Consider the following 27,310-nt stretch of genomic DNA (forward strand, 5'->3'; position numbering starts at 1 on the left):
ATAAAAATGTTGAAAAAAAAATTTTTTTTAAATAAAAAAATTAAAAAAAATTAAAAAAAAGAATTCAAGAGCCTGGATTCCAGTCCCACTTATGGGAACCACTTAGTTGTATGGCCTTGGAAAACATATAAAATGTCTAAGTCTCCAATGTCTGTTAAATAAGCTCAAAAAAAATGGTTTATAAGCCCCATTTCAGATTAAATGATTTATGATTGTAGAAAAAATGCATAAAAGAGTCGTGGAATAGTCGAGGTGGGTCACGGGATACAGAAAATAGATATGTAGTAAACATCCATGAAACATAAAGACTTAAAATTCTCTTTTTTACAGAAGAGAAAAAACTAGAACTTGGATCTCTCTTGGAAAACACACACACCAACAAACAAAGCATTGTATCTTCTTCAAATGCTACTTTTTCAAGAAGATATTTTTCTTTCCAAGGTGTTCCTCAGGGAAACTTTGACATCCTTGTTCCTCAAACTGTAGATCAGTGGGTTTAACATGGGCACCACAATGGTATAGAACAGAGAGGACACTTTCCCTTGGTCAAGGGGCAAAATAGAAGGTGGTTTGAGATACATGAAAGCCCCAGAACCAAAGAAAAGAGAAACCACAATTATATGAGAGCTACATGTACTGAAAGCTTTGGACCTGCCCTCAGTGGAGTGAATGTGCAGAATGCTGGACAGAATCAGAGCATAAGAGATGAAGATGGTGATAATGGGCATTCCAATGTCAATGGCCACAAGGATGAAGACCACCAGTTCATTTACATAAGTGCTGTTGCAGGACAGCTCGAGGAGAGGAAGGATGTCACACATGAAATGATTGAGAAGGTTGTCAGCACAGAAGGTCAGACTTGCTATGCTTCCCGTATGGACCATAGCCCCTGAAAGCCCCATCACGTAGACACCCAACAAAAGGAATAGACAGACCTGAGGAGACATGGTGACCATGTACACCAATGGTTTACAGATGGCCACATAGCGGTCATATGCCATCACTGACAGGAGGAAGGACTCAGAAATGACAAAGAAGCAGAAGAAAAAGAGTTGAGTCATACACTCTGCATGCAAGATGATGTTCTTCTTTGAGACAAAACTCTTCAGCATTTTGGGGGTGATGGTAGTGGAGTAGCAGAAATCTATTAAGGAGAGGTTGAAGAGGAAAAAGTACATGGGGGTGTGTAGGCAAGAATTCAACCGAATCAGGGCTATCAAGGCCAGGTTTCCCAGCACAGTGACCATGTAGAAACCTAGAAACAGGAAGAAGAGAGGGATCTGGAGTTCCAGCTGGTCTGTTAAACCTGTAAGGATAAACTCTGTCACAGAAGAGTTCTTAGCTGCCATTCTCCTCTTGGGGATGAGTGGAGCAAGGGCAGTCTGGAGAAAAGAAAAGAGAACCAGTTAGACAGAAAGAAATACCACCACTTACCCAGGATCCATCCCCCATTCTGAAGAACGGAATCCACAGAGAGATTTGAACGTTAAGACAGATGGTAGGAAGGCTTTTACTGTTTGTTATGGAACTGTCCTACAGCCCAAGTGACTTTATCTTCCAGAGAGAGCAGTTAGAGTCTAAACTTTGCCTCCAGAGAGAAAACAGTAATTTACTCATATCCCAATTCATTAAAAAATAAGACAGATGTCTTTTAGATCTTTAAGTTAGTCCATTTTCTTTGTCCTTCTATCTCCTGCCTGTCCTTCTATTGCTAAACCCTGGGCCTCTTCCCTGAAGAGAGTCCTCTCAAAAGACACTGCGACCCCTCGAACCCCCACCACTGGGTCACTGCTGTCAAATCAAGAAGGTGAGGCCACATTTTTACAATCTCTCCTAGCTCAAGTGGGTTTAGGTTTCATGATAATTTTTTAAAGCTAGCACCTACTTAAGTGGTTCCTATGAGATGCTAGACACTAAGAGCTGTATGACAATATTATTATCCCTATTTTGCAGATGAGACAACAAAGTCCTCAAAATACTGGGGTGCGGCCAGAAGGTGGACTTTAGCAGTCTGACTCTCAGGTGTACCCCCATAACCACTAATGTTACATGACTGACAGGGTTAGGAAGTCACTCACCTTCCTTCAGTTTAGAGCTGTAATGCTATACTCTACTGTTTCTTGTCCACAATTGTCCTGCAATAGAAAATTACCATAATGAATAGAAAATGGTAGGTTGAGCTAAGAACCCTCCCCTTCCAATCTGATCTAAAGGATCAGAAACCCTAATTTATCTTGTAGCCATTTCTACACTGAAGAACATGATTTCCAATTGTTAATTTGGAAGCTATAACTATAAGGAAGGAGATACGCCTTTTCCAGACCAGAGAATAACAGGAAATAAGAAGTTTTATTCGGATTACAGATCTCAGTGGCCTAATTATTAAGACAAAGACTCCCTCAAAACCATTTCCTCAGAGATTATTTTCCCAAAGGAATAAGAAGTGTTTATTTATACCCTTAATATTGGTTGATTTGGCTTTTAGAGACAATTATTTCCACAGACATTTATCCAGTACTATTAAAAGAAAATTCATTGTGGAAAAAAAATTATCATCATTACTATTTTTGAATGTCCAGTAATATACCTGACACTGAACCCTTCTACTGACTTCTGGCTGCCAATATCCAATACAAATACGGAATCCAGGCACCTATTTTGTAACCACTAGCCTAAACTTCCTCCTGACGAGAGCTACTGAAATCCATGAAGCTAAGGTCCTCATTTTCTTGGATCTGACAAACTCTTGGAAAGAAACAAGTAAATATGCTGCGACTTTAATAAAAAGAAGTGCTTAGAATTTGGAAAGATTAACACAAAAGGCTATCATAAATTAGGGTAGAACATTCAGTCATTTCTTCATATTCTGATTCATTCTAGGAATGAATTGCAGTATGTCTAGCTCAAACAAGAAGCTAGATTTCTCTGATCCCCTTACTCTGTCCTCCCATGGAATATAAGATTAATTGTAACAAAATAATTTCTATGAAGTAAATGCTCCTAACCTCTGCCAAGAACAGCCTTTTCCTAAGTTACTAACTGGTCAAAAGTGCCTTTGACTATCCCTGCCTTCCACCCACTTTTCTTGAAGCGCTATTGGCTTTCTAGCTTCTTGGTGCTCTCAAATTGAATCCTACAGGCTAAGATTCTCAACATAGGCAAACATGCAAATTTGTTCTTCCTCTTTAGTTTGCTTTTGTCTTTTTCTGTCTTCTACTCTCCACACAAGCTTCTACCTTGACAAAAGTTGTCTATCATTTGACTTTATCTCTCAGAGCTCTAGGTACCATTCTTTAATAGCAAGCATACACACTAACAGGATTTTAGACCTGAAGACACTTGGGAAATTATCAATTCAGTATTTCCCGAATGTGGATGAACACCACAATTACCTGGGGTGTTTATTAGAAAGAAATTCTGGGCTCGCCACCCAGACCTTCTGAATCAGAATCTGTATGGGTATGAGTATAGTAATTATATTTTTTAATCTTTCCAGGTTATTACAAATCAGCAATTTATGGATGGACAAAGCCAATATTTACCCCCATCTTATATACAGTGACACTAAGGAGATCCTGAGAAGTAAAGCCATTTGCCTAAGGTCACAGATCTAATTTAAGTCTCCAGGTTTCCAGTCTCTCCTGGTCCTTGGGGTCTATATGACCTCCTGCTGGGCTGGAATGCAGAAAACAAGTCCTTTAAAAGTAAGCTATCAGACTTCAGATTTTAGATGTAAAGTAGTAGCTAATATCACACTACCTCTAACCATAAACAAGTATATGACTGGAAAAAATATATAAAGCATCTATTTGAAAGCTTTGAGAAGCAGACAGCTCAGGGAGGAAATTCTTAAGAAAAGGCAAGAAAATGAACTACCATTTTCACCCTTTCTCTCTAAGCACAGTTTCCAAATCAAACCTAGTGAAATGGAGCCCAAGCGAACAGCAGCAGCCTCTACTAGTGGAATAAAGATCAGTGTTCAGGAATGCTAGGACAGCTGGAATCTGTGGGGCAAGACATGAAAAGGAAAAAGCCAAAGAAAAGGACCCTCAGGCATATGCATAGAGGACTCCCTTGAGTTCTTAGCTGAATTCTAAATTTTGTATGTTCATGGCAAGACTCTATATGTCTAGGACACAGCAGCTCTTGGAAGACTAGGACATGAAGAGATGTCACAGAGGATCCACAGCACTGGGGAGCTGTTAGGATTCTGGCCTAGTGAGAGTGGAGACGCTTTGATGAACAAAGCAGACGTTAAGATGACAGCTCTGAAATCCATACCCTAAGAATAAGGACTAGGCCATCAGGTTAAGGGCAAAGCTGAAATAGACCTATCATAACAAAGGCTAAATCCAAGTCTTAGCAGGATCAGGGTGATCTACTAGGAACTGCATCCCAGAACAAAAGGCAACAATCTATAGAGAAGAGTAACATAATCCACTGTCTCTATAATATATTCATAATTCCAGCATCATAAAACAAAAAAAAAATCACTAGAAATACAAAGAAGCAAGAAAATATGACCCAACACCATTTGTTGAAAAGACTTGTCTTTTTTTTCCATTGGATATTCTCTCCTGGTTTGTCGAAGATGAGTTGACCATATAGTTGTGGGTCCATTTCTGGGTTTTCTACTCTGTTCTATTGATCTATGTGTGTGTTTTTGTGCCAGTACCATACTGTCTTAATGACTACAGCTTTGTAACATAGCTTGAAGTCTGGAATCTTGATGCCTCCAACTTTGCTTTTCTTTTTCAGGATTGCTTTGGCTATTTAAGGTATTTTGTGAGTGCACACAAATTTTAGAATTATTTGTTCTAGCTCTGTGAAAAATGCTGATGTTGTTTTGATAGTGATTGCATTGAAATGTGTAGATTGCTTTGGGTAGTATACACGTTTTAACAATGTTTATTCTTCCAATCCATGAGCATAGGAATGTTTTCTTTTTCTCCATTTCTTTGTGTCCTCTTCAATTTCTTTCATAAGTGTTCTATAGTTTTCAGAATACAGATCTTTTACCTCTTTGGTTAGGCTTATTCCTAGGAATCTTACGGGTTTGGGTGCAATATTAAATGGGATTGATTCCTTGATTTCTCTTCCTGCTGCTTCATTATCAGTGTATAGAAATGCAACAGATTACTGTATATTAATTTTACATCCTGAGACTTTGCTGGATTCATGTATTAGTTCTAGCACGGTGAAGTCTTTCAGGTTTTTTGCATAGCGTTTCATGTCGTCTGCAAATAGTGAAAGCTTAACTTCCTCATTGCTGATTTGGATGCCTTTTATTTCTTTTTGTTCTCTGATTGCTGAGGCTAAGACTTCCAGTTCTATGTCAAATAGTAATGGTGAGAGTGGACATCCCTGTCTTCTTCCTGAACATAGAGGAAAATCTCTCAGTTTTTCTCCATTGAGGGTGGTATTAGGTATGGGTCTTTAGTATATGGCCTTTATGATGTTGAGGTACGTTCCATCTATCCCTACCTTGTTGAGCTCTTTTATGGAGAATGGATGCTGTATTTTGTCAAATGCCTTTTCTGATCTATTGAGTGTATCATATGGTTCTTACCCTTTCTTTTATTAATGTGGTGTATCGTGTTGATTGGTGAATATTGTAGCACTCCTGCAGCCCAGGAATAAATAAATCCCACTTGATCGTGGTAAATAATTCTTTTAATGTACTGTTGGATTCAATTTGCTAGTATTTTGTGGAGAATTGACTTTTTAAAATAATAGATGAAATAATCATATTGTTTTTATCCTTTCTCTTGTTGATGTGATGAACCACATTGTTTGATTTATAAATATTGGACCACCCCTTGCATCCCTGAAATAAATCCCATTTGATTGTGGTGAGTGATTTTTTAATGTACTGTTGGATTTGGTTTGCTAATATTTTGTTTAGGATTTTTGGATCCATGTTCATCAGAGATACTTGCCTGTAGTTTTCTTCTCCTTCTCCTTCTCCTTCCCCTTCCCTTTCCCCTTCTCTCCTCCTCCTCCTCTTTCTTCTTCTTCTTCTTCTTCTTCTTCTTCGTCTTCGTCTTCGTCTTCTTCTTCTTCCTCTTCTTCTTCTTTCTGTAGTATCTCTGTCTGGGTTTGGTATCAGGGTAATGTTGACCTCATAGACTCAATTTGGAAGTCTCTTTAGTCTTCTACTTTTTTGGCATAGTTTAAGAAGAATAGGTATTAATTCTTAATTGAATGTTTGGTAGAATTCACCTGTGGAGCCATCTGGCCCTGCACTTTTATTTGTTGTAAGGTTTTGATTACTGATTCAATTTTATTGCTACTATTCAGCCTGTTCAAATTTTCTGTTTCCTCCTGATTCAGTTTTGGAAGGTTGTATGTTTCTAGAAATTTTCTTCTAAGTTGTCCCACTTGTTGGCATATACCTTTTCATAATTACCTCTTATAGTCTTTTGTATGTCTGTGGCATCAGTTGTTTTTTCTTTTCCCTCATTTCTGATTTTATTTGTGTCCTCTTTCTCTTTCTTGATGAATCTGGTTAAAGAGTTATCAATTTTTTGTTGATCTTTTCAAAGAACCTGCTCCTGGTTTCATTTATCTTTTCTGGTTGTTTTTTTTTTTTTTTGATGTTGTTGTTGTTGGTCTGTAGTGGTAATTTATTTCTACTCTAATGTTTATTATTTCCTTCCTTCTCCTAGCTTTGGGCTTTGTTCCTCGTTTCCTAACTCCTTTAGGTCTAAGTTGGGTTGTGTATTTGAGATTTTTCTTGTGCCTTGGGTAGGCCTATATTACTATAGATGCCCCTCTTAGAACCACTTTTGCTACATCCCAAAGATTTTGGAACGTTGTGTTTTCATTTTCCTTTTTCTTCATGTGTTTTTTTATTTCCTTTTCAGTTTCTTGGTTGACCCATTCATTGGTTGGTAGCATGGTGTTCAGCCTTCATGTATTTGTGTTCTTTCTAGATTTTTTTCTTGTGATCAATTTCTAGTTTCACATTGTTTTTGTTGGAAAAGGTGCATGATATGATTTCAATCTTTTTTAATTTACTGAAACTTGTTTTCTGCCCTAACATGTGATATATCCTGAAAGATGTTCCAGGTGTCCTTGAAAAGAATGTGTATTCTGCTGTTTAGGGATGGAATGTCCTGTATAGTTCTATTAGGTCCATCTAGTCTAATGTGTCATTCAAAGCCAATATTCCTTTGTTGATTTTCTGTGGATGATCTATCCACTGGTGAAAGTGAGGTGCTAAAGTTACCTACTGTAATTATATTACTTTAAAAAATTATTTAATATATTTTGTCTGGTTTTTTAGTTGCTTTTGGTAATATGGCCAATCCAATATAAGTTATCTGTCATAGCCAAAACCAGAATTCGTAATTGTTTACCTTCACTTGACTGGCTTTTCATGATTTCCAAAGCCTAAAAGGAAGAGAGAGGGAAAGACCAAGAGAAACAAAAGAAGAATATATTCATAAGAATATATGCCTGGGATATAATAAGCACTCAGTAAATACTATGTACTAATATTTTTAATGCTCTGTGTTCAAGAATACTTTAAGCATATTGAGGTTCCTCAAAAAATTAAAAATAGATCTACCCTATGACCCAGCAATAGCACTGCTAGGAATTTACCCAAGGCATACAGGAGTGCTGATGCATAGGGGCACTTGTACCCCAATGTTTATAGCAGCACTTTCAACAATAGCCAAATTATGAAAAGGGCCTAAATGTCCATCAACTGACAAATGGATAAAGAAGATGTGGTTTATATATACGATGGAATACTACTTGGCAATGAGAAAGATTGAAATCTGGCCATTTGTAGCAACGTGGATGGAACTGGAGAGTGTTTTGCCAAGTGAAATAAGTCAGGCAGAGAAAGACAGATACCATATGTTTTCACTCATACGTGGATCCTGAGAAACTTAACAAAAGACCAGGGGGGAGGGGAAGGGGGGGAACGTTACAGAGAGGAAAGGAGGCAAACCATAAGAAACACTTAAATACTGAGAACAAACTGAGGGTGTGAGGCAGATGGGAAAGTGGGTGATGGGCATTGAGGAGGGCACCTGTTGGGATGAGCACTGGGTGTTGTATGGAAACCAATTTGACAATAAATTACATATATATATATATGTATATATGTGTGTGTGTGTGTGTGTGTGTGTACATATATATATATATATATATATATATATATATATATATATACACATATATATAAAGAATACTTGCAGAATATTCAGAACATTAAAGAATGTACTTTTATGGGGCGCCTGGGTGGCGCAGTCGGTTAAGCGTCCGACTTCAGCCAGGTCACGATCTCGTGGTCCGTGAGTTCGAGCCCCGCGTCGGGCTCTGGGCTGATGGCTTGGAGCCTGGAGCCTGTTCCTGATTCTGTGTCTCCCTCTCTCTCTGCCCCTCCCCCGTTCATGCTCTGGCTCTCTCTGTCCCAAAAATAAATAAACGTTGAAAAAAAAAATTAAAAAAAAAAAAAAAAAGAATGTACTTTTATGAATGTTCCTATTGAGTATGTCATCTTTGACATATACCAAGAATATATTTTTCTCATAGATATATTCAATGAATATACCCTATTTATGTAGTAAATATTCTTCAAGTGATTAGTCTTCTTAATATAAATAATGAAAAAACATGTGAAGAGTCTTAGAAAATTTGAGGAAGACTGTGTCATGTTTTTTTTAGTATTCCTGGATACCCCCATAAAAAAACAGCACAACTAAACAGCAAAGCTTAGTTCCACTAACAACATCTATGACAAAAATAAGTGATATGTTATCCCCTTTACCTCCAAACACAAGCAGATGGGCACAAACCACCAAGAGGTTAAAATCTGCTTAGTATCAGCATCTGTGCAGGAAGAAACAGAAGGAAGCAACAGGACATCTGACAAACCTGAAACTCCAAAACAACTAATCAGTATTCCAAATAACTCTCAAAAGGCCAGTTTGAAAATAACATGTAAAACTGGAAGGGATTTTTATTCTCCAGTAGTGGATGAATTTTAATTACTCTATAGTAAGATCTGAAGGGGCTTCCACAGTCTGTGCACTATGAACTCTCAAAATAAAGCAACCAAAGCTCCCTACAGGAATAGGAGTAAAACCCAAATTAAACAGAACAAGGTAAATAAAGACAAAAGAAAGATCCAGATAAAGGTAGAAAGGGGACAGAGCCAGGAGATTTCAGACAGTAAGTCATCATATTTTTTAACACTTCACAAAAGCAACAGAATAAGGAGTTCTACAGGCATTAAGTTAGAAAAAAACTAATTTAATGTAAAGATGAACAGTAGAAAAGAATCAAGATGAAACTCCATATAAAATTATAAGTAAAAAGAATAATTTTTTGACAGAAAATGTGGAGCAAACCAGAAAGACTTACTGTATTAGTCTGCTTGGGAAATCATAACAAAATACCACAGAATGGGTCATTTAAGCAATGGAAGTATTTTTTCCCACAGTCTGGCATTCAGGGAGCCTACAAACATGATCTCTGATGAGGACTCTCTTCCTGTATTAGACTGCCCCCTTTCAGTGGGTCCTCACACGGAAGAAAGAATGGGCTCTGGTGCCTCTTCCTTATCTTATGAATGGCACCAGCCCTATCAGATTAGGACCTTTTGGCCTCATGTAACCTTTATCCCCTACTTTTAGGGCCTTTCTCAGAATACAGTCACATTGAGGGTTAAGGCTTCAACATATGAATGGGCGGCGGGGGCGGGGGTGGTGGTAAGGGAACACAGTCCATTGCCCATTACTATAAGTAAATGAACACTATTACATTATTTCAAAATGAACTAAAACACATACAGGTATGAAAGAACAACAAAAGGCGGAATTAGAAAAGTTTATAAATTAGGCAATTGAACTTGGGAAATTATTAGAAATAAAGGAAAAATAATTTAAGAAATATGACTGATTAGAAGTAACTGAAGAGCAAATGAACACAACAGATAATACCTTAGGAGAAATAGAAGGTGAAAAAGTTGGTGGCAAAAAAAGAGACAGAGAGAAAAGAAATTAAGAGGATTTATGGGAAAGCAACAAATACAGACACCAGCCAAAGAAGATCAAATCTACATAGAGTAGGAGCTCCAAAGGAGAAAACCAAACTGTGGGACAGAACAGAAAATAAAGACTATAATTCATGGGCCTTTTCCTAGTGTCAGGAAAAAGAAGAAGGAGAAGAAAAAGAAGGAGAGGAAGGAGAGGAAGAAGAAGAGGAAGGAGGAGGAGGAGGAGGAGAAGGGGAAGAAGGAGAAGGAGAAGGAGGAGGAGGAGGAGGAGGAGGAGGAGGAGGAGGAGAAAAGATTTGAAGTGACCTATTGAAAAGAATCATCGCACTTAAGGAAATTCCCAAAAATATTAATATCAAAACATATCCCACTGGAATTATTGCCCATTTTTAGAAATGTCCTACTTCTTTCTGAAAAGACCTAGAAACAATTATCAACCCAGAAGCAATGAGCCTCTCTAGCATCTAATTACTCGTCTTGAAATACATTTTCACCACTAAAAGAAAGCACATTTCCTGGAGAGAGGGTTGATTCCTGGAATGAAGAATGAAATGTATGAGATGAGTTCAGAACATCTTGTCATATTGGATAATTCTTTCATTGTATTCAATTTCTTTCATAAGTGTTCTACAGTTTTCAGAGTACAGAACTTTCACCTGTTTGGTTAGGCTTATGCCTAGGTATCTTATTGTTTGTAAATGGGATCAATTCCTTGATTTCTCTTTCTGCTGCTTCATTATTGGCATATAGAAATGCAACAGATTTCTGTACCTTGATTTTATATCATGAGACTTTGTTGAATTCATGCATCAGTTCTATCAGTTTTTTTGGTGGAGTCTTTTGGGTTTTCCACATAGAGTATCATATCATCAGGAAAGAGCAAACGTTTGACTTCTTCCTTGACGATTTGCATGGCTTTTATTTCTTTTTTTTTGTTAATTTTTTATCAACGTTTTTTATTTATTTTTGGGACAGAGAGAGACAGAGCACGAACGGGGGAGGGGCAGAGAGAGAGGGAGACACAGAATCGGAAACAGGCTCCAGGCTCTGAGCCGTCAGCCCAGAGCCCGACGCGGGGCTCCAACTCACGGACCGCGAGATCGTGACCTGGCCGAAGTCGGACGCTTAACGACTGCGCCACCCAGGCGCCCCTCTTTTTGTTGTCCATTTGCTGAGGCTATAACTTCCAGTACAATGTTGAACAACAGTGGTAAGAGTGGACATCACTGTCCTGTTCCTGATCTTAGAGGAAAAGCTCTCAGTTTTTTTTCTCCCATTGAGGATGATATTAGCTATGATTCTTTCGTATATGGACTATATGGTGTATGTTCTTTCTATCCCTACTGTCTTGAGGGCTTTTATCAAGAAAGGATGCTGTATTTTGTCAAATGTTTCTTCTGTGTTTGTTGAGACAATCATATGATTCTTATCCTTTCTTTTATTAATGTGGTGTAACACGTAGATTGATTTGCAGATATTGAACCAGCCCTGCAGCCCGGGAATAAATCCCGCTTGATCTTAGTGAATATTTCTTTTAATGTACTGTTGAATTAAATTTCCTAGTATCTTGTTGAGAATTTTTGCATCAATGTTCATCAGGGATATTGGTCTATAATTCTCCTTTTTTCTTGGGATTTTTGTCTGGTTTTGGAATCAAGCTAATGCTGGACTCATAGAATGAGTTTTGAAGTCTTCCATCCCTTTCTATTTTTTGGAACAGTTTAATCCTTCTTTAATGTTTGATAGAATTCCCCTGGGAAGCCATCCAGCCCTGGACTCTTGTTTGTTCAGAGATTTTTGATTACTGAGTCAATGTCTATAGGTTATGGGTCTCCTCAAATTTTCTGTTTCTTCAGGTCATCATCTCATGGTTGTGGAATGGAGCCCAACATTGGGCTCCACCCTGAGCATGGAGACTGCTTGGGATTCTCTCTCTCCCTCTCTTTCTGCCCCTCCCCTAATCATTCTCTCTCTCTCTCTCTCTCTCTCTCTCTCTCTCTCTCTCTCCAAAAATAAGTAAATAAAATAAACATTTTAAGCCACGTTGAGTATGCCTAATGAAGAATAATGATGAGCAGTAGCCATAATGGTAGTAACTGAGGATGTTGATGGTAATGACTGACATGGTGGTGGTGGTGGTGGTGGTGGTGGTAGTGATTATGGGGTGTTTAGCTATACAAATTTGAATGCTTAGACTCCAAGTTTCCCAAGCTGAAGATGACTCCAAATAAAAGGAAAATTAACACACCTGGGAGACAAACCATGATTCCCAGCACAGGCATAAGCCGGACTCTAATTGCTCCTTCAGCAAAGACTCCAGGGCCTGAAATGACTGCATCCCAGGAGGTTCTGCCCATGTGTTGTATAAACAGACCCCCAGTGACCCATTTTTCATAACCCTGCTGGCCTCTTGGAATATATTTAGGAATAGATACAAATCTGGACAGCTCCCTCATTTCTTGATGTTTAGTTCCTAACTATTGGAACCAAGGCATCCCCTAAAATTTCCAGGAGACTGTGTTGTTTTTTTTCTCAACACAGGTATTTAATTACAAATTTAAAGCAATTATATGAAAAAAATATTTCTTCCGTGAATTCCTGTTTCTAATTCAGGCTTTATTTCTAAGCATTTGTTTACCTTCATCTCTAAGCGTTTTCTTCTTTATGTGCTGAGTTCTCATAAGCTGCAAGCCCAAGCCTCTTATGGTCCGGTAGAACTAGAGGTAATCATTGTAGTAACTGATATCAAATATATGGATCATGTTTGCTTATTTCATATCATTAGATGATTATGGGAGTAAAAAATTAAATTTAAATCAGTTCTATCTAGGATTTTCCAGTCCACACCACACTGAGTGGTATTTACTCTGCACTGCTTTGTAGAACACATTGATTTCTGGTAATGGTGTATTCAGATTGGATTTTCTATGTTTCTTATTGTTTTAAGAGGTGAAAATTGTGTACAAGGGGAAAAGATAAGATTTTTTAAATCTATTGTTGTTATCTAGAAGAAATTTGTTTTCTCCTTAGTAATAAATGGAAAAAACTTAGCTACTTCTGAGACTAGTTATTGTGAAGTTAAATGCCATACCACCAATAATATAACATGTGAAGTTTACAATGCAAATCTGATTTTTGTGTCTTCACATCCTAAGGATTTAAAGACTCTTATATCTAAGAAAAGGAAATACAGTTAGTGCCAGAGTTATTATTATTATAGGAATCAAATGAAACAATGCATTATAAAGTACATTTAATAAGGTGGTTACAAAATGGTTTTTTAATACATTTAAGGGTGCCTGGGTGGCTCAGTCCATTAAGCATCCAACTCTTGATTTCAGTTCAGATCATGATCTCAAGGATCATGAGTTCAAGCCCTGCATCGGGCTCCACACCATCAGCAAGGAGCCTGCTTAGGATTCCCTCTCTCCACTCCTCCCACCCTCTCTCTCTCTTTGCCCCTTCTCTGTATCTCTGTATGCACAGGTGTACTCTCTTTCACAGTCTCTCAAAATAAATAAACATAAATATATATGTGTGTGTGTGTGTGTGTGTGTGTATACCCAATGTAAATATATATATGCATAGAAAAATCTAGAAAGATAGTCACTGCCAGTATTAGTCTCTAAATAGTGGGGGAATATGATGTTTATACTTTTCCTTATTTGTATTTCTGATTTTCTACAATGCATATGTATTGCCTTTGTAATTTTTTAAGTGCACCTGAAATTACCAATGAAATCCATCCTGCACCTCCAAAGATTCAATAAATTAAGTTTACTAAATAATAATAAAGTGCTACCTAAAGATAAGCTACAGAAATCAGAAGACGGTTTAGTGGAAACAAAACAGATGGTAGTCAGAAGTCCTGGGTTTTAGGCCCAGTTCTGTATCTACTAACTGTATGATTTGGGGTAACATTTACAGTTTGAATTTAAGAGAGAATGAAAAAATAATATAACATTCCTCTTTTTTCATAGGCTATGCACAAGCTAAGCCATCAAGTGTAAAGCACTTTCAACCACGACATTGCTTAGAACTGTAGGTGTGTGGATGTAAAAGCCTGCACATCTGGGCTAAAGGAAATGAGCTCATGATCAGGAGAGAAGAGTTTGAGTTCTAAGTCACTGATAATTTTTAGTAAGCTTCAAGAAACTCACTGAGTGTCTGGCACTTCTGTTTTCTCAGTAGGAAAATAGAAACAAAAATCCTACCCGGAACACATTTCTCCTCATACCCCAAATTTGAGGAGTTAATGAGATTGACCTTCAAAGAGCATTATACAAAAGTTAGTAATTATATGAGGAAGTAATAAGAAGAATGAAAATGTAAGGTTTTTAGCCTAAGAGAAGTATCTTAGAGATGGGATGGCTATAAGTATCATATCCAGCAATGATGATCCATGCTTCTTAGGGAAATGTTGACAATTTGAGTACCTTGCCACTAGAGAAATAATGGGGCCTGGTTTGATATTACAATCTGAACATCATCATCATAATAGCTACTAAGCACTTACTCTGTCCTATATTATGTGCCAATGCCCACCCTGCACCGCAGATCAATTAAATCTGAACATCTGTGGGTGGAGGAATCAATACTTTGTAAATGCTCCAAGGGATTACAGAACACAGTCAATGTTGAGAACCACTGTCTTATAGCCTCACGTCCAGTGAAAACCTAACAAATTCCAGACACCTAATGACAACTCACTTTTATGGGAACCGAGTGCTTGAAAACATTTTCTAAATATGCGTTATCCCATGTTATTTTTACAACCGACTTGGAAATTGGTTTCTTTTTTTTTTTTTTTTTTGGTTTTTTTAATGTGTATTTATTTTTTAGAGACAGAATGTGAGTGGGGGAGGGGCAGAAAGAGAGGAAGACACAGAATCAAAAGCAGGCTCCAGGCTCCAGGCTCCAAGCTGTCAGCACAGAGCCCAAGGCAGGGCTTGAACCCATGAATGGGAGATCATGACCTGAGCTGAAGTCCGACACTTAACCTACTGAACCACCCAAGCACCCTGGAAATTGATTTCTTTGTCAACAAAAAGCATCCTGCAAGGATTTCATCAGAAGACAAGCTTCATTGCTGTGCAGTTTGCAAACCGAGGAGACACAGCATTCGGCTACAAACCAAAGTAGCTCCATCAGGGAAGGATCAGGCTTGGGGTTAAATAGGCAAAAAACGGCAAGTTCTGTGTCCTCTACAGAGATTGGTCAGACTGAGGTCCCAAATTGCAAGTTTCAGGAGCAAAGTGACAAGCAGGATACAGCTCACTATTTCTGATAGTTTCACAATATGACAGCTGCTGGAGAGCATGGCAGGATATGTTGTGAGGATTTCTTGGGGGAGTTTGGGGGGTGTGGGTTTTTTTTTGCAAATTTTGCAGAATTTTCTGCAAGTTTGTCATCCCAGGCTGAGACATGGTCATTCTGCCTGATTAAAATTTTAGTTTTTCTCCCTTGACATGAGGGAACTCATCTTGCCTGGCAGCAGTTGCTAATTATTGGGGTCTTTTGTTCTCATTTTCATCTTTCAGATACAGAAATTGACTTGTCACTCAATGATATGGCTGTAACTACCATACTACCCTGACACTGTGTCAATTTGAGAAGGATATCATGCATTCACATTCAGAAACTATCTGGGAATTGCACAGATGACAAGGAAATTTTATTTCTGAAGCATGTCCAAGCACAAAATATGAAGTATGCTGCTTGTTACCTATAGGACAGAGGTTCTCAGACCTAAGCAGGCATCAGCATCATCTGGAGAGAGTGTTCAACCCAGACTCCTAGCCCCAATCCCAGAGTTTCTGATTTGGTAGGTCCCGGGTGGAGGCTGAGAGTTTGCATCTCTAACATGGTGCTGATGCTGCTGGTCCAACAAATGTACCCTAAGAACCATTGCTGTAGGATATTTGAGAAACATAAAAGTGGTAAAAGCCCCAGATCTTGTCCCCTTTTTCCTCCCAACCTCATGGTCTTTGAAATACCCAGAGCCTGGTCTTTCTCCCAGACAATAGCCAAAGGAAGGGAGGATTCATCGGGAAAGAGCCCAGGATCACCCAACTGAACCCAAGTGCTCAAAGCCAGCTTTGCCAAGAAGTCTAAGATGTAGGCTCTCATGGGCTCTTCTTTCCCATCCCCACAGGGCTCCCAATCACAGGGGAATGGCTGCCGAAAATCACTCTACAGTGACCGAGTTTATTCTCAGGGGATTGACAAATCGGCCAGAGCTCCAGCTCCCTCTCTTCCTCCTCTTCCTTGGGATCTACTTGGTCACCGTCATAGGGAACCTGGGCATGTTCACACTGATTTGTCTGAATGCTCAGCTTCACACCCCCATGTACTACTTCCTCAGCAATCTGTCCCTTGTGGATCTCTGCTACTCCTCTGTCATTACCCCGAAAATGCTGGTGAACTTTGTGTCAGAGAAGAACATCATCTCCTATGCGGGGTGCATGTCACAGCTCTACTTCTTCATTGTGTTTGTCGTTGCAGAGTGTTACATGCTGACAGTGATGGCCTATGACTGCTATGTCGCCATCTATACCCCTTTGCTCTACAGTGTCATCATGTCTCCTCAAGTGTGTTCCCTGCTGATGGCTGCGGCCTATGCCATGGCTTTCATTGGCGCAACAATAGACACTGGCCTGATGTTAAAACTGTCCTACTGTGAGTTCCTCATCAGTCATTACTTCTGTGACATCGTGCCCCTCATGAAGCTCTCCTGCTCTAGCACCTATCATATTGAGATGACAGTGTTCTTTTTGGCTGGATTCAACATCACAGTCACCAGCTTAACAGTCCTTGTTTCCTACGTCTTCATCCTCTCCAGCATCCTCCACATCAGCACCACACAGGGAAGGTCCAAAGCCTTCAGCACCTGCAGCTCTCACCTTGCAGCTGTGGGAATGTTCTATGGATCTACAGCGTTCATGTACTTAAAACCCTCCACGGCCAGTTCTGTGGCCAAGGAGAATGTGGCCTCCGTGTTCTACACCACGGTGATCCCCATGCTGAACCCCCTGATCTACAGCTTGAGGAATAAGGAGGTAAAGGCTGCCGTGCAGAAAACACTAAGGAGAAACTTCTTCAGATGCAAATGTCATCATTCTTCCTCAGGTTGAAAATTGGGAGAAGTGTAGGGGAGAAGCCCTCCAAAAATGTAAACACACGTGAAGGGAGAACCACCACTTCTCAGCATGACTCATTGTATATATTCACTGATTTTTTCGTCCTTCCTTTCTCCTTCTCACATCTCTCATGTCCTACTCTGCTTGAATATGATTTCAAGCTTATATTGAACTTAGCGGTACATAAGACAAATGGAGACAAATTTGAAAGTCATCAAGAAATAACAAATACCCTTTTTCCACCCAGATTTCTCCCTCTGTTCACTCTCTCATTATGTGGTTACCACTTCCTTATTCCTGCCAGGATTGCTTACGTGGTCCCTTCACTCAGTTACTGACATCATCATATCATCATCACATCTAACATTTATGGAATGCTAGCCAATCTACTAAGTGTTTTACTTAATTATCTCATTTTCTCAGATGAAGAAACTGATGTAAAGAGGTTAAGTAACTTTCCCCAGATCACAGACCTGCTAAACAATTAACACCAAGATTCAAACCCACAACTCATTATCCCCTCTCTCGGCTGACAGTCTCCCTACACAATGTTTTGATATTAGCATAATTAAAACCTTTCCATTTCAAATTCTGGAAAATAACTTCCCCTCCTTCAAGTATCATCACACAGCTCCCTAATAGGCAAGGAATATTATACATTCCTGTAGTCCTTTAACCTCCAGAAAGACTTGACATTTCACATCACCAGCCAATTTCACTCAGTAAATCCTATTGCCATGGAGCAAAATGTCTTCCCCTATTTTTAAAAAATATTTATTTATTTTTGAGAGAGAGGCAGAGCACAAGTTGGGGGAAGGGCAGGGAGAGAAGGAGACTCAGAATCCAAAGCAGGCTCCAGGCTCCAAGCTGTCAGCACAGAGCAAGCAGGCAACAGACTCCGAGCTGTCAGCACAAAGCCCTACGCAGGCTTTGTATTTTCCTTGTATAGATCTCATTTTTAGGAGTGCTAATGTAAATGTCATTGTGTTCTTAATTTCAAATTCTACTTGGTCTTTGCTCCCATAGAGGAAAGCAATTGACTTTTTATATGTTAACCTTGTATCCTTCCACCTTGCCATGATTACTTAGTTCCAGGAGTTTTTTGGTTGATTCTTTCAGATTTTCTGCATAGGCAATTATGTCATCTGTGAATAAAGACAGATTTATTTCTTCCTTCTCAATCTGTACAACTTTTTTTTTCATGTTTTACTGTGTTAGCTAGGACTACCATTACTACACCAAAAAACAGTCATTAGGGGGACATCTTTACCTTGTTTCTGATTTTAGTAAGAAAGATTTGAAGTTCTTACCATTAAGTATGATGTTAGGTGTAGGTTTTCTTTCTCAAGTAGAGGAAGTTCTTGTTCTAGAGGAATAAAGAATAAATCTACTCTCAGTTTACTCAGTTGTTTCTCTCTTTTTTTTCTTTTTCAGGAATGGGTGTTGGATTTTGTCAAATGCTTTTTCTGCACCTATTGATAGGATGATGTGATTTTTATTCTTCAGTCTGCTTATGGATGAAATACTTTAACTGACTTTTGAATGTTGAATCATCCTTACATACCTGGGATAAATCCCACCTAGTCATAGTGTATAATTCTTTACATATATTGTTGGATTCTATGGTTAATATTTTATTGAAACTTTTTTGTATCTATGTTCATGAGAGATATTGGTCTGTAGTACTGTTTTGTTTTGTTTTCTTGCACAGTCTTTGTCTGGTTTTAGTATTGGAGTAATGATGGCCTCACAGAATGCCGCTATCTTATAAAATAAACTGTAGAGATTTGGTATAATTTTTCCTTAAATATTTCATTGAATTCATAGGTTGTCCAGAGTGGGCTGGAGTTGGGTATTTCCTTTCCTCCATAAGGAGGCTGGTGCCAGCTAGCACTTTCCCCCATGAGGACTGCCAAGAAAAGCCTAATAATTGCCTATGGTCAGGCTTGAAAGATCACACATAGACTTTGGCCTGGAGCAAGTTTCCTCAGCTTCCAGGACCTGGGTCCATCCTTCCAACAGCAGACCACACTGTTGGTATAGGGATGGTCAGGCAGGAGCTGTATTCAAGGGATGTGGATGAGCATTGGGCATGTGAACTATAGGTGTTTATACCTGCGCATGTGTAGGTGCCTCACATTGTAAAGTAAGTGAGAATGAGAGGGAGAGGGGGTAAGCTGTGGTCCATGGGCAGGCACCTGGGAAACCAGGATGGCCCTCCCTGTGCTACCACCTTTTGGCATGGAACCTTACAGATTCTCAGGATTCTAAACTTGAATCTAGCCTTCCAGTGTTATGAAAGTAGTTTGTCAAGGTAAGAGGTAGCAACGTATTTATTTAACACTTTATTAGGGCTATTCTTTGTTTACTTTTTATTGTGGCAAAAAGCATGTAACAAAAATTTGCCATCTTAACTGTTTTTAAGTGTTTAACTATTTCAGGAGTATTAAGTATATTTGCATTGTGAAACAGATTTCTGGACTTTTTCAACTTGCAGATCTGAAACTATATCCATTAAATAACAATTCCCTTTTCTTCTTCCTTGCAACCCCTGGTAACTATGATTTTACTTTATGTTTCTATGAATTTGACTACTTTAGATTTTTATTTAAGTGGAATCATACATTATTTGTCTTTTTGCAACAGACTTCTTTCACTTAGCATAATATCCTCAAGGTTCATCCATTTTGTAGCATGTGATAGTATTTCTTTGCTTTTTAGGGAGGAATAATATTCCTATGTATGTACATACCACATTTTGTTCCCTCATGCATTGTCAATGGATATTTGGCTTGCGTCCATCTCTTGGCTATAGTAAATTAGTGCTGCAAATATCTCTTTAAGATCCTACTTTCAACTCTTTTAGAATAGAAATCCCAAATGGGATTGCTAGCTCATATGGTAGCTCTATTTTTAATTTTTTGAAGAACCTCCATACTATTTTCCATAGCAGCCTCACCATTTTACTAACTCACCAATAATGCACAAGGGTTGCCATTTTCAATATCCTTACCAACACTTGTTTTCTGTTTTCTTTCATAGTTGCCATCCTAATGGGTATGAGGTGATAGTTCATCATGGTTTTGACTTGCATTTCTGATAATTAGTGATATTGAGCATCTTTTCATTTGCTTGCAGGCCACTTATATATCATCTTTGGAGAAATATCTATTCAGGTCTTTCTTAGTCCATTTGAGCGCCTATCACACAATACCATAGATTGGGTGTCTTATAAACAACAGAAATTTATTTCTCACAGTACTGGAGGCTGAAAAACCCAAGATGAAAGCACTAGGAGATTCGGTGTCTGGTGGGAGCCTGCTTCCTTGTTTACAGATAACCAACATCTCACTATAACCTCACATAGTGGAAGGGGCAAAGGAGCTCTCTAGGGTCTCTGGAGTCTCTAAGAGCAGTAATCCCATTTATGAGAGTTTCCTCATGACCTAATCACTCCCCCAAAGCTCCACCTCCAAATATGATCACACTGGATTAGGTTTTAACACATGAATTTGGGGAACACACAAACATTCAGTCCACAGCAAAGTCTCTTGCCCATTTTTCAATCAGGTTATTTGTTTTTATTGTTGTTGAGTTGTAGGCGTTCTGCATATATTCTGAGACACTACCGGCTTACCAGATATCTAATTTGCAAATATTTTCTCCCATACTGTAGTTTGTTTTTTTACTCTATTGATTGTGTCCTTTCATTCACAACAATTTGCAAGTTTCACATAGTCCCATTTGTCTATTTTTTGCTTTCATGGCCTCTTTACTCCCACATCCAGAGATATTGATTGTGTCACCTAGGTGAAATGCATAACAATGCCTGTGTCATAAATGGATGCTGGATAATGGGCATCTATTCCCTATCCACCTCCCTTTGTTTCTCTCAAAAACCCAAGCCACACAAACATAAATAAACATAAATTGATAATAGATGAGGATGATGATATATAGATAGATAGATAATCAGTATAGATTTTTTTTATATTCAAGATAGATATTTTAGATTGTAACTTAGAAATTACACAACCCATATTAAAGAGAACATGGGTCATGTGGAAATTGAAGTTTTTTTATTCTCTTCCCTGTCTGTCCTATTTGTTACTACACTTTCCAAGGATGATTCTTAATCTACCCACTGCCTCTTTTTTCAACCACAAATGGGGAGAAGTCTTGCTTCTCTGTCCCTTTCTGGAAGATGACAGTGGAAAATCAGAAGCTCTCCTTCAAGACCCACTTCCTTCCTGCAACATCATTCCTCTAGACCATCTCTGTTTCAGAAATTCAGGCAGAAAACGTTCTAAAAATCTCAGCTGTCCTAGAAAGGAGGCCATACACACTCACTGATGCCAAAATGCAAGGGCAGCAGAGACAGGCCACTGTTAGTCTGCCTGAGAGTCCAGGGGAACCTTTGAGAGGAAGGAGTTTTTCCCTTAATGTTTAGTTGTTAAATTTGAGAGAGAGCACAAACACGAGTGCAGGAAGGGGGACAGAGAGAGAGAGAGAGAGAGAGAGAGAATCCCGAGCAGGATCCATGTTATCAGCGAGAGCACAAGTGGAGCGCATTCCCATCAACATGAGATCATGACCTGAGCTGAAATCAAGAATCAGATGCTTACCTGACTGAACCACCCAAATGCCCCAGTAAGGAGCTTTTAGACCAGGAAACAGAGCTGGAACATTTAGCTGACCTAGGGCAAACAGCGAAGTGCTAGCTCCTGTCATGCTCTGTACAATTATGGCCTAGCAGTTTCCAACCATGAAAGCAATTCGTGAGAGAAGGACAGATGAAAAACTCAGGAAAGTAGATAAAGAGATAAAGAAATGGCTTCTAGAGACTTCAAGATAAATGCTCCTCAAGCTTTTCCTACTCTTCTGTTCTAATTCATGACTACCTGAACACTATATTCCTGTCTCAGCACCTGTTTCTCCAAATCCCATGCCCAGAGGCTGTTTCCTGTAGGAACTCCTTGCCCACTCTAATTACCATGAGTTTGGCTACAAACATGGCACCTCTTTGGCTTCGCCATTAGAGCTGACATAGGCTACTTCACTGAACAAACTGAGAGGGCAACTGCCACATAACAGCCTGTTTCCCAATGATTTTTTCTCTTTGTTGTTTTTTTTTTTTTGTATATACAATCATCCCTCAAGTAGCAAGTGATCTTTAGTTGTCCTCATGTATTTAAGAAACAATAACAAGTGGACTGAACAATCATCGGACCAGACTTGTCAACTAGTGGACTTCACTTTAGAGAAAGGGCAAACTGTGTGGGCCACTTTATTTGGTGCCAGCCATTCAACAGGATTCGTAGTTCATTATTCTTAGGTTCATTTCATGAGACAAGAGCCCAACAGTCCCCTAATCTCAGGGGGTCAAGTTGGACGTCCATAATAAGGCGGGCTGGAAACATTCTTAGACTCCAGCAATTGAAACAGTCTGTAGATCCCACCATTGAGTACATAGTCCTAAACGTCATTCTCCTTTTTTCAGTACAGAGCCATGCCCACCCTATTCTGAAGGTCTTGTTGACCCCACTCCAGATTTCTCTGGTTCAAACTCTCTAAACTCAACCTCTTTTCTTCTGATGGGTTGATTAGGGAAGAAGAATTGTGAAACCTCAATATCTAAACAGAATGGTGAAAGGAATCAGTTAAGCTTTACAGAAATTTTTCTACATTTATTATAAATTGAAACCTACTTAATATCTTAATATCTAATTGAGCCTCAGTTATCTCAGTTGTTACTAATATTCCTTACTTTGGCCTTGAGGGATTGAGAATTTCATGAAATGGGTTCTTTTATGTACTTATTATGGGTAAAATAAAAAATCAGTATCATGGCTCATGAGATAATTTTCTTATATAATCGAGGGAAAAATGAAAAGGAGAAATAACAATAATCTTGTAGCCTAGCTCTATGTTTCAAGATTGCAATGTATTATGCAAATTATATTTGTTTTGGTTTTTTTTTTATTTTTTCAACGTTTATTTATTTTTGGGACAGAGAGAGACAGAGAATGAACGGGGGAGGGGCAGAGAGAGAGGGAGACACAGAATCGGAAACAGGCTCCAGGCTCTGAGCCATCAGCCCAGAGCCTGACGCGGGGCTGGAACTCACGGACCGCGAGATCGTGACCTGGCTGAAGTCGGACGCTTAACGACTGTGCCACCCAGGCGCCCCTGCAAATTATATTTGTAAAGGCATATGAGGCAGGTATTGTTTGCATTGTACAAATAAATACACAGAAGTTTACAAATATGAACATACTTTGACCAAACCTGCATGGCTAGTAGCAGGTAGAAAAGTGATGCACACACATATTTAAACTGAGTCAAAAAATCATGTTCTCTTTAACGTTAAATTATAACAATGACTAGAAATTTGTGGTCACAAATCTAGATGAGCTCCAGGTTAAAATGAAAATTGACTGTCAGAGAAATACAAATCTTGCAGCAGCATGCATGCAGTGAAAACCATATAGGCTCTGTAATCAGGCTGACTTTCACCCAAACTCTGATGTTTTCATTTACTGCAAAAACAAGGAGATGCTCCACTGGGTTCTTCTGAGAGTGAAAGACTTGCCAGTGCGAATCACCGCAGGGACAAATGGATCCTGAAAAACAGCCTGTAAGAGGAGGGATATACATGGGGAAAAGGAGAGGATCTGGCTTTTCTTTCTCAGTCTAACCTTTGAGAGGTAGACAAGCCCAAATGTGATCTTGGACAGTGAGGGTAAAGGATGGCATTTTAAATGGAGGTTTTATTAATATTTAGGTATGGCAAAGCCAACAGGTCAGGGAATGACTGACTTTGAAAAGATAACTTGTGAGAAAATATTTGTAAAAGACAAATCTGATAAAGGACTGATATCCAAACACAAACTCTTAAAGCTACACAATAAGAAAAAGAACTACCTTATTTAAAAATGGGCCGAAGACCTGAACAGACACCTCACCAAAGAAGATATAGAGATGGCAAATAAGCATATGAAAAGATGCCCCACATCATATGTCATCAGGGAAACACAAATCAAAACAATGAGATACTACTACATACCTATTAGAGTGACGTAAATCAAGAACACTGACAATAGCACACGGTGGGGTAGATGTAGAGTAAAAGGAACTCTTATTCGTTGCTAGTGGGAACGGAAAATGGTGTAGACACTTTGGAAGAAGTTTAGCCGTTTCTCACAAAACTAAACATACGTTTACCATACAATCCAGCGATTGTGCTCCTTGGTGCTTAACCAAAGGAGCTGAAAAACCTACAGATGGATGTTCATTGCAGCTGTATTCATAATTGCCAAAACTTAGAGGCAACCAAGATGTCCTTCAGTTTGTGAATGGGTGAATAAGCTGTGGTTCATCCAGACAGTGGAATATGATTCAGTGCTAAAAAGTAATGAGCTATCAAATCATGAAAAGACCTGGAAGATGGGGCACCTGGGTGGCTCAGTCAGTTAAGCATCCGACTTCCGCTCAGGTCATGATCTCACAGCTCATGAGTTCGAGCCCCACGTCAGGCTCCGTGCAGACACTCCAAGCCTGGAGCCTGCTTCAGATTCTGTGTCTCCCTCTCTCTGCCCTCCTCTGCTTGTACTCTGTCTCTCTCACACACACACACAAATAAATGAACATTTAAAAATATTTTTTTAAAGATAAATAACTTTAAAAAAAGGCATGGAAGAAACTTAAATACATATTACTAAGTAAAGGAAGCCAACTCTATGACAACCTGGAAAAAGCAAAACTATGCAGACGGTAGAGAAGTTAATGGTTGTCAGAGCCTCTGGGGGAGAGAGGGATTGACAAGTGAAACACAGGGCTTTTAGAGCAGAGAAACTACTCTGTGTGACACTGTAATGGTTATACATATAACAGATACATGTCATCATACATTTGTCCAAACCCATCAAATGACAACACCAAGAGAGGTGTAATGTAATTACACTAATGTAACCTATGGACTTCGGGTCATGATGATGTATAACTGTATGTTCGTCAATTATATCAAATGTACAACTCTAATGGAGAATGTTGAAAATGAAAGAGGCTGTGCATGTGGGAAGGCAAGAGACATGTGGGAAATCTCTGTACTTCTGCTCAATTTGCTGTGAGCCTAAAACTGCTCTAAAGAAAATATAAAACTCATACATGATATGCACTAAACATATTAATGAAATACTAAAGGATGTGAAGAGTGTAATACGTAACAATACAAAGAGCCTCTCCCCCACTCATGCTCTCTCTCTCTCAAAAAAAATATATATAATAATAATAGTGCCAAAGTTTCTCACACTTTTTAAAATTTTTTTTATAATGTTTATTGTTGAAAGAGACAGAGTGTGAGTGGGGAAGAGTCAGAGAGAGAGAGGGAGACACAGAATCCGAAGTAGGCTCCAGGCTCTGAGCTGTCAGCACAGAGCCCTATGTGGGGGCTCGAACCCACGAGCTGTGAGATCATGACCTGAGCGGAAGTCAGATGCTTAACCAACAGAGCCACCTAGGCACACCTCTCACACTCCAAAAAACTGAAGAGGAGGGAACACTCTCAAACTCGCTTACGAGGCCAGGATTACCCTGATACAAAATCTGATGAGGACACTACTAAAAAGGACAACTACAAGCCAATATCCCTTATGTAAATAAATGCAAGATTACCAACTTCAGCAAACTGAATTCAAAGGCACATTTAAAGAATTATATGCCATGATTACGTAGGTTTTATCACTGGGGTACAAGGATGGCTTCACAGACACAAATCAATAAATGTGACAGCACATCAATAGAATGAAAGATTAAAATTATATGATCATCTCAATTAGATGTAGAAAAGCAGGCAACAAAATACTACATCCTTTCATGATAAAAACAAAACTGTCAAACACAGTTCTAAACATGTTTATGTGTTTTAACAAATGAGGCACATGGTTTTTCTGATTCTTGAAGAAGCAACTCATCCTGGCATTTTAAGCTATCAAGGATTTGGCTCCTCCTTCGCTGCGTCCTCCGCCCGGCCATGGGGCAGGCCTCGTACGTGGACAAGTCGGTCGATGACCCGAGGCTGCCCCACCGCAGCGAGCCCTGCGGCCTGGTTCGCCTGGAGCACCTGCGCCTGCTCGGGGTTCTTTACTGGAAGCTTGATGCTGACAAATACGAGAATGATCGGGAGTTAGAAAAGATCCGAAAACAGGGAAACTATTCCTGGGTGGACACAATAACCATATGCAAGGATAAACTACCAAATTATGAAGAAAAGATCAAGATGTTCTAGGAGAAGCACCTGCACCCGGACGACGAGATCCGCTACATCTTGGCACCGGCTACTTTGATGTGACAGACAGAGAGGACAAGTGGACCCGCATCTTCATGGAAAAAGGAGACATGATCACCCTTCCCGCGGGGATCCATCACGGTTCACTCTGGATGAAAACAACTACATGAAAGCCTTGCGGCTGTTTGTGAGAGAACCGGTGTGGCCGGCCGTACAACCGGCCGGCCGACCATTTCTAGGCTCCGGGGCAGCACATGGAATTTTTGGCACAGACAGGGTAGTGGCGCCCTGGGGCCTCGCTCACCCTTCGCCCTTGGGAATGTCCTGAACGTGATCCCGGCAGAGAACTTGTCGTAGACCGGGGGCCACGAGACCTTTCCTCTGCCAGGTTATTTGATCCAAGGGTGTTCTGATGAAAGGAGCTTTTTAAACTAGTGATTTTTACATGTTAGCAGCTCTGGGAATGTGGACAGATCACATTTTACCTAATTCGAGATCCGCGGCCAGCAGCCATGTGTCAGCGCGCACGTTCGATTTTAACGCAAACGAGAGCATCTGGCAAACGTGCTTGCGGAGCTGCTCAGCCCATACCTGGTGCTTGGACGGTGAGCAGATGTCGGTCGATGCCACGCCTGCCTTGTAAGCAGGTATCACAGTGGATGACAGACTGGCCAGCTAGAGGACGTTTTTCTCTAGCTGGGTGGAGACCAGAACTGGGTGGAGACCGGTCGGGGGTCAAGCTCTCACATTAGTGGGGGACACTCGGGATTCCTTGTGTACTTTCTTTTTGGAAACAAAGTAGTTGCTTTAACTGTGTACTCTGGGCTTGGAGTCCTTATCCAGGAACATATTGGTCAGTAAAACCACCGT

At 39.5% G+C, this 27,310-nt stretch overlaps 2 protein-coding genes and 1 pseudogene across 4 annotated transcripts; 2 read left to right on the plus strand and 1 right to left on the minus strand.

Annotated features, from left to right (window-relative positions):
- On the minus strand, positions 1–27,310 carry LOC101100752 (olfactory receptor 8B12-like). Of its 3 annotated transcripts, XM_045038473.1 has the most exons (7): positions 26,926–27,310; positions 18,465–18,520; positions 12,654–12,732; positions 8,786–8,847; positions 7,362–7,395; positions 2,079–2,135; positions 1–1,382 (listed from the first exon to the last, which is right to left on the minus strand). In XM_045038473.1, the coding sequence occupies exon 7, from the start codon at positions 1,347–1,349 to the stop codon at positions 417–419; it is 933 nt and encodes a 310-aa protein (XP_044894408.1). In that variant the 5' UTR covers positions 1,350–1,382; positions 2,079–2,135; positions 7,362–7,395; positions 8,786–8,847; positions 12,654–12,732; positions 18,465–18,520; positions 26,926–27,310; the 3' UTR covers positions 1–416. The 3 variants fall into 3 exon arrangements, with proteins under 3 accessions (XP_044894408.1, XP_044894409.1, XP_006936820.1); XM_045038474.1 differs by lacking the exons at positions 8,786–8,847; positions 12,654–12,732; XM_006936758.5 differs by lacking the exons at positions 7,362–7,395; positions 8,786–8,847; positions 12,654–12,732.
- LOC105260953 (olfactory receptor 151-like) lies at positions 15,945–17,148 on the plus strand. Its single transcript, XM_023239244.2, has one exon. It carries the CDS (start codon positions 16,189–16,191, stop codon positions 17,146–17,148), a length of 960 nt encoding a protein of 319 aa, XP_023095012.2. The 5' UTR covers positions 15,945–16,188.
- On the plus strand, positions 25,657–26,932 carry LOC101100997 (annotated as a pseudogene).

Source organism: Felis catus, chromosome D1 (genome assembly GCF_018350175.1).
Source record: "Felis catus isolate Fca126 chromosome D1, F.catus_Fca126_mat1.0, whole genome shotgun sequence".
Taxonomy (NCBI): Eukaryota; Metazoa; Chordata; class Mammalia; order Carnivora; family Felidae; genus Felis; species Felis catus.

What these genes read in the sequence shown, in the direction of transcription:
- LOC101100752 (XM_006936758.5), bottom strand. Translation starts at nt 1,349, where the DNA reads ATGGCAGCTAAGAACTCTTCTGTGACAGAGTTTATCCTTACAGGTTTA.
- LOC105260953 (XM_023239244.2), top strand. Translation starts at nt 16,189, where the DNA reads ATGGCTGCCGAAAATCACTCTACAGTGACCGAGTTTATTCTCAGGGGA.